At 31.0% G+C, this 8,079-nt stretch overlaps 1 protein-coding gene across 1 annotated transcript in view; it reads right to left on the minus strand.

Moving 5' to 3' along the window:
* The window catches only part of ODR4 (odr-4 GPCR localization factor homolog), a 35,665-nt gene that overhangs the window by 13,508 nt on the left and 14,078 nt on the right, over positions 1 to 8,079 (minus strand). Inside the window, exons 7-9 of the mRNA XM_023533189.1 lie at positions 7,437 to 7,534; positions 3,828 to 3,956; positions 3,040 to 3,145 (exon numbers count right to left, since the gene is read on the minus strand). Of these exons, the coding sequence (XP_023388957.1) occupies positions 3,040 to 3,145; positions 3,828 to 3,956; positions 7,437 to 7,534 (333 nt within the window). The remainder of the gene's footprint in view (positions 1 to 3,039; positions 3,146 to 3,827; positions 3,957 to 7,436; positions 7,535 to 8,079) is intronic.

Consider the following 8,079-nt stretch of genomic DNA (forward strand, 5'->3'; position numbering starts at 1 on the left):
TCACAGAAAATGCAATACGTAAATTGTGTGGTTCCTGCCAGATGCAACTTACTATCTTGTTTTCATATGACAACAAGAACAATTTTACTCTTTGATTAGACTGCCTCCTAGCTGTAAAATCTTATTACTGCAATTTGTACTGGAACATGTAAATTAGGAATTTTGAAATTAGGATTATTTTACTTTGAGCCATAGATTCTTGAAACAGGTTAAGTTCAAATTTTTCAATGATGGCTATAATATGTATGTATAAGTGGCATGCAAAATTTAAAAACTATTTCAAACTATATTAATCCCAGCTTTGCCTAAAAAAGAGACAAATATGCTTGCTATAAAATCAAAGACCAAGTTTTCTAGTTGATCTGAGAGTAAGAATAGGAGGGGGTATTATCTTTTTTTAAAAAAAAAAAAACACATCTCACAAAGTATTCTAAAAAAGAATCCTTTAGTAATATTCCCACAGCAGAGTATCTAGTTCAACGTTATTTGAACAAGTTCAAAACAGAAAAAAATTAAATTTAAGCCAATATGATAAAAATTGGGTTTCTGTTGATTAAGAATAGACTCTTAACTCATACTGAATTATTACAGAAACTTTTGTAAAACTGGTGATATCTGACTTAACACTTAAAGGATAAGCAGACATTTGCATGAAGGGATGAGAAGCACCATCCAGAGAATGGAACCATGACCACAGGCAAAGATGACTGCAGAAGTTCTGGGAGGATGAGTGGTATGGATAGACCTGGACGTAAGAATGGAAGAAGGTAAGAGATTTCACAACTGATGACCTCCATTTTCACAAGGAGTAGGTCATTTACTGAGAGTAAGTTGGGAAGAATGGAATGGAGGCTGGTAGGGAATAATGAAAGAGGTATGGAATACCTCTTAAGGGGAAGATCACAATAATTAAAAAGAATGACTGGAATTCTCATATTTTTTTTTACTGTCATGGAAGAATTAAGTTCTTTCATCTGGAGAGCCAGAATTCAAACACTGTGTACACTAAAAAGAAAAAAAATAAAAAGAAAATATGCGCTGCACACACCCCCAGACACACGAAAAAACACTAGAGCTCCAGAAAATCACAGCACATATGCTACACATTACAACACGACAAAAGATCACACGGACACAAAAAAAAGAAAAAAAAAAAAAAAAGAACAAAAAATAAAAGATAAAAAAATGGGATATATATGTGTATTCAATTTCAAAATTTGCATTTGTTTGTATTATTATTATACTTGCAATTTAGTCTTTTATCGTGGTATCTTAAGATACACTAACACATTGGTGGAATAATTATCCTGTTACTAAAGTTTAAAAATGTATATATTTACACTTGGGTTTCTTTTTGAAATATAATGCTACATTTATCAAAAATTAAAAAAGAATTTGAAAAACAACTATCATTCAATAATTCTCAAAAAGTAGCTACTATAATCCCTGTTTTCCATGTAAGATAACAGATGTTTGAACAGGCTGAATCATTTGCCTGAAGTCAGTCCTCTAGTGGCAAAGTAGACAGAGAATCCAAGAAGTTCAGTCTTTGCTCTTTCCACTGAATACATGGTTTATTCTTGTCACAAAGGCCTCAAAGGCCACTCAATTAGTGAAATATATTTTTTCATTTTTAAAAAATTTAGTATTAGGTGATAACATTAACTTCTAATACATTAAATTTAATGTGTAACGATCACAACTACTATTAGAAGTAACTAATTTTACTGACTGGACATCTGCAAAAATTTCAAATACTAATTCACTTACTATAAAATAATGCCAGGAATTAGTCATACGATACCATTTTCATGAAGTATTTTTAAATGGAATAGAGTATTTCACTAATGTGTGTGATAAGGTAGATCTTATGCATTAATGGTGGCTATATCTCCATGTCCCTGAAAATCCTAAAATTCACAGTTCAGTTGTAACCATACTGTTGCTCAGCAAGTAAAGTAATTAATATTTAACTCAAGAGCTCTACCATACATACAGTCAAGTAGCAAAAACGAAGCCACAATGAGATGAGGCTGCTAGGCTGCCTGGGTAGCTAGGTAACCGGGTTTCACATACTTGCCAAAACAAAAGTCTCAATCTAATTGCTACATATAATATTCAAATTCACTTTTCAGCAAAGCTATACATTATTAGTGGAATACAAGAAGGACAAATGTTAAATCTGGCAAATTCCAGGAATCTATCTTACCAGGAATATAAAAAATATTATGATTAGTCCACTAAACCTAATATAATGGCTATCAGTAGTACAAAAAGAAGATAGTACTATATAGCGGAGCTACGCTTTCTCCTATATAAACATAAAAATATTCCCTTAACAAGCTGGTATATGTTTCAATTACATACATATTCAACTGTGAATTACAAATTCACTCTGATCTGAATAGTAGGAAGGTAGAGATGAATGTGTAGCTTCAAAAAACATACTCAATGTAATTTTCTTTTTGAGTAAACAAAAATTATTTTCAATACAAATTACTGAAATAAATGAAATTATTGTTTCCCAATAGATAAAATAGTTATAAAAGATTAAGATACCATAATCCAGCCTTTTTAAAATCTAAAAATCTGTTAGAGTAATAGATAAAAAGTATATAAACTAGTATACAAAACAAATTTGGTAAGAACAAGAGATCGATTGCATGTATACTACAGATATCTATTAAAGAATCAATTATATAATGCTCAACATTAATAAATATTTTGATTATGAATTCTTGAAAAAAACTCATAGATAATAATTTAAAAATCAGCTTTAAAATATTAACACAATTTATCCATTGTGACAGAAATTCACGCAGAATTTATTTTTTAAGTCCTCCCAGAAATTGTTAATTGTTGACAGATTTGCTAATGCAAGGTGTTCACAAACTGTTTTGGGGGTGGCAACTAAAAACATGTTCATTCACTAAAAAAAGTAAAAGATAACATATTGTTATTAAAGATATAGTAGTTATAAAAGATATGACTATTATATTGTGACATCCTATCAACTGAATACATGAAAAAAAGGACTTCATTTTATACTCATAACTTTTTTTTCTGGAATTTCATTCATGAGCAGATCCTCAAATAGTATTTCACAACGATCAGCAACTGTATTCAATATATCTCTCTTCACTGCCTATGGAAAAACAAAAACAAATCACAATAAGAAATAAAATTCTTTACTTTAGATTTTCGTTATTTTATTAGCAAAAAACCCTCACATAATTAGTTTCCCTTTATAACTAGGTCCACTAAAATAACTGGTATATCATTCTTTTTTTAATGTCCATTTATTTAACATGCTTACTAACACATTCATAGTTCAACAACAAATCTGCTGACCTCATCTAAAGAGTAAATTAAAACCAAATAAATAAATTTTGCTTCTAAACAAATAATACTAGTGTTCCAAATTAGGAAATGTATAACTCTGACAAAAGAGCCAGTTACCATTTTTAAAATTTCTGTATTACATAGATTACAGAACTCTACCTAATAATTCTTCCTATGAATACTATTCTTGTTACTTGAAAAGTTCGATTTTCCTCAAAAGAAATGATTTCAAATGCACTAATATGTACCAACTTAATAAATGTGCATAATTATCATTTTAAAAAGGGCATAGAATAGATATTTTACACATGAAAATCTTGGAACCAAGCACATGGTTTAATTGGACTGCCCAAATGATTGGGCCTTTATTGGTTAAAATCAAATTAATAATTATGAAATCTGAGAATAAAAAAAAAATTTTAGGATTTCTGAATAGTTATGTTAACTTGTTTCAATCTTTCATATACTGGCTCTGCCTGTTGTACCTGTACAGCGTCTTTAACCTTGGGCTTATTGCTGTGAATATAAGCTCTGCATTTCACAGCACCCTTAAGGTTCACGGAGCCGCTGCAGATCTGGACTGTGGCCGTGGATCTGTGGTCAGAATTCAGAAGCTGAAAGATAAAAAACAATTTAAGTTCTAATAGCTAACATTATATTAACTATATGAAACATTTAAACATTATAGAAGCTATTTCATGAAGGAATTTTTCACTGAACCAAGTGTTTGCAAATATTCTCCCTAATTATTTAAAGGCCTTCATACTTCTTATAAGTTATATATTATTTTCTGAGTATTTTGAATATAGTCTGAAATTAAGTAAACTACAACTAATTTTTTTCTAAGGAAAAAAATAAAGTACCAAGACCCAATCAGTAGTCACTAAAAATATATTACTTGCAGATTATTCAGGTAAGTGTTATTAAGATGAAAAGCTATATGAAGAAGACATGATCTAGTAGAAGTTATAAAGTATACAATATAAGATTTCCACAAAAATAACTGAAATGCAAAGCAGGATGTGATAAATATGGTAAAATTATAAGCAATGTATAGACATTCATCTATTTATACACTTTCAACTCATAATTTTCATAAACTGGAAGTAGTGTTCTAAGCTCCACGGCAGGAAAAAAGCAAGTCAACTAAGCCTGCCACCAGAAAATGATATCAGTGGTTATAAGCAGTTGTTTTCATCTCATGGTCCCATTTTTCTTTAGTCTAAAGAATGTTAGTTCATGCTTGGTTTTGAGATGTTTCACAGACATTTTGACCTCATCATTTTAATAGGTACCAAAACAAGAAGAACATCGAAACATTGAAAGTACTGCTAGAGGCCTATAAAATCACAATGGAAATAAAAATCATGATTTAAAAAAATAGACACAAAAAAATATGTTCTAGGTACAACTAAAATCAATCATTCAACAATAGGGTCAGTTCTGAAGAACAAAAGCAAAACATGCAACTTGTGAACAGTGCTGTGTGCCTATGCAATAAAGAACAATCGAGGAAGAAATGGAGAAAAACGGTGAAGAAATCAAATGACCTGAATATGCAGCTACTGAAAGAGCATAAATAGTCAATGTCCTATGTAATTAGACAAAGGGTAGTTTTGTCTTTTAAGAATTTAAATTAGGCAAAGGCTAGTTTTCTTCAAGAATTTCAACTTAAACACAGTCATGATCTTGTTGGTAAAAAATAGGTCAGAAGATTCCAGGTCCGTTCAAAAAACGACTATCATCAAACTAAGCAGCAGGGTGACAACGCTGATACTATATTTGGAATAAACTTCCCATGTTACTTGTAGAGATCACTGATACATCAACAAGGTAAGGGTGGAGGAAGGAATAACAGGCTTCCTTCATCCACTATGCAGAACTTTGCTATAGATGGAACTATTCTATTCTGGAAAATAATGCCTTATTTTACATATTTAATATCCAATTTATAATATATACTTTAACATATAACACATTTGTAAGATATACATGATATATGTAAAAATTAGGGCATTTTTTCCAAAATAGACTAGACTCTATAGAAGACTACACACACACGGAGGAGAGTTTTTAAAAGATATAAGGACTGGCTCACTCATTTTTGGTAGAAACATATCTGAGTTCTACAAATGTCAGCTCCCCTAGGTTTCTTTGTACTTAGGAACAAATTAACTTACAAAAAGCCATCGGGAACCTAACTTGTTCATAAGTGCGGGAACTTCTGGGATACTGATATGGTATTTTGGGAAAGGAAAGATCCCTCTGGTTATGGTCACCTTACGGAAGTGGTATCATTTGGGTTAGTGATGTCCAGATAGGCTTTTGACAGTCTGGATGACAGAAAAAAAATGGCACTGGAAAGACACATGGCTCAAGAAATACACATAATTTTAAAAGCATAGAAAGCATACCTCTAGAATAGTAAATTAGAAAATAATGAAAACACATGCTGAGGCTATGAAGAGTCCTGGATTAGACTTTTCTAACTAGTCGATATAGAGCAATTAAGGAATTTTAAGTAAGGAGAATAACACAATCACTATCTGACTCTTATACACACTCAATAAATATTTTCTGAAAAAACAAACTAATAAGTAAATGGATAAGTGAATGAATGCAAACTGTGATTCAGAAAAGATAATCGAAATTATACACAGGACAGATTAGAAATATGGAAGATGTGTGAAGATATATACAAACAAAGGTGTCGGGATCTTCAGATGAAGAATCACATTGGACAATAATGAATAGATGGAGAAAGACCAGTTAAGAGTTACTTGAAAAGAAAATTTTAAAAAATAATAATAATCTAGGTAAAATAATGTTCTAAGGCTAATGGCAGTGGGACCATACAAAAATCAAAGATGAGTTTAACACAGCAGAGAGAGAATCAAGAAGACTTGATGGAGGTTGAGTAGGAGGAAAGTGGCATCAATTACTTATTGACTACTTATTATATACTGGTCATTTTAAAGTTCCGAGTTGGCTGACCAGTAAAATGATTGACAAAAATATACTACACCATATATTAAATATCGTTAACAATAAATTATCTCATGATATCTTCTTCCACTCCTTTCAATAGTTCCACTCTACACATCTTCCAACTGCAATTTTATCATTAAAATAATTTTAACTGATTGTTTAATAAACCAAGAGGTTACATAAGCATAACTAGTAAAAAGCATATAGGTAGAGGAACAGCATTAAGACAAAGGATACTGCTAATATCAAAAGCAGAAAAACAAAAGATTAAAAATACTTTTAAGGTATTGAAAAGAGAAATTGAGAACTTATGTTGAGTGTCATAAATCCAACTGACAATTTTACAATGCTCTGTTGCTAAACACAGAGAAGGAAAAGAAATTAAAACATCCTCATAAACCTATTTTATTCAGTTAAAAAAATATACAAGTTCTGATAATACTTCTCTGTTCCAACATTTCCTGTATAATATTGAAATGAAAAGTGTTCTAAAAACATGGACATACTTTCTACCCTGTCTGTTCTCAAGGACAACTTCAAGCAGGAATAAAATCAAAAGCATGCATAATTTTAGGAGTAATTACTGGCTTTAAATTTTCATTCTTCAAGTTATCCAACTTTCCATTTCTGAAGAGATGTATGACTTAACCACACAAAAATATAAAACTTGCTAATACGGTGTGATTTTTATCAAATCAGTGGAGATGTAAATCTACTTCAAATTAAGTATATGACAACTCTTGGCACATCTGTGCATACACCTTTTACCTTTAAATTATGAATTACAACTTTGCTCTTAAAGAAACATACAACCCAAAATATCATATATATGCATGTACACGCATGTAGGTATGTACATGTGTGTGTATTTAATTGCTATCTACTTTATGCTAAAATTTTAATAGCCTTGGGCCAAAAGATCGAAATAGGTTTTAATCAAATAATGTTTCTTGGGAGTAACATTCCTAGAAGTGGGCATTTTTTTAGTCTCTTTCAGGTCTAAAATTCTTTGACTCTCCAAGTATAAAAACGAAAACAGAAACAATTTAATAATGGTTATTCTAAGAAATAACGTATTTTAGATCAGTAGGATTTTAAATATTTACCAATTGCGTTAGCACTCTGACATCAAAAGAATGACGAGTTGCTTGAGCATTTCCTCTAGAAGATTTTTTCTGGGAAAAAAAGTTAAAAAACCATATTACTGAGATTAGAGTGGAATATACAAGACAATTCAGGAACTACTCTACATATACTAAGTAACTTAGAGGGGGAAATGTATCATTTTATTTTAGATTTTTCTATGGATATGTTACTTTGTGTATTCTCTATCAGTCTAATGTATACTCTTAAAAACCATTAATTCCCTACTTTTAGTGTTCTAAAGCAAGGATTGGCAAACTATGGTGTATGGGTCAAATCCAGATTGCCATCAGCCTTTATAAATAAAGTTTTACTGGAACACAACCAAGATCTTTCATTAATATTGTCTGTGACTGCTTTCATACTACAACATCAGAGCTAAATAGTTGCAACAGAGACCATATGGCTGCAAAGTCTAAAACACTTGACATTTGTTTTTTTTACATAAAGCTGATCCTTGCTCTGAAAAGAGAGGTCACCAGTGTTTCTCTTCAGATCAAAGCTATTTTAGAAGCCTGTACCAACTCCTCCAATAACATGGCCAAACTTAATCTTTAAATGGCTATCATGGCAGAATATATGCCTTTAGTTTTAAGTAAGCAGTTT

The sequence above is a fragment of the Pteropus vampyrus genome, unplaced genomic scaffold (genome assembly GCF_000151845.1).
Source record: "Pteropus vampyrus isolate Shadow unplaced genomic scaffold, Pvam_2.0 Scaffold98, whole genome shotgun sequence".
Taxonomy (NCBI): domain Eukaryota; kingdom Metazoa; phylum Chordata; class Mammalia; order Chiroptera; family Pteropodidae; genus Pteropus; species Pteropus vampyrus.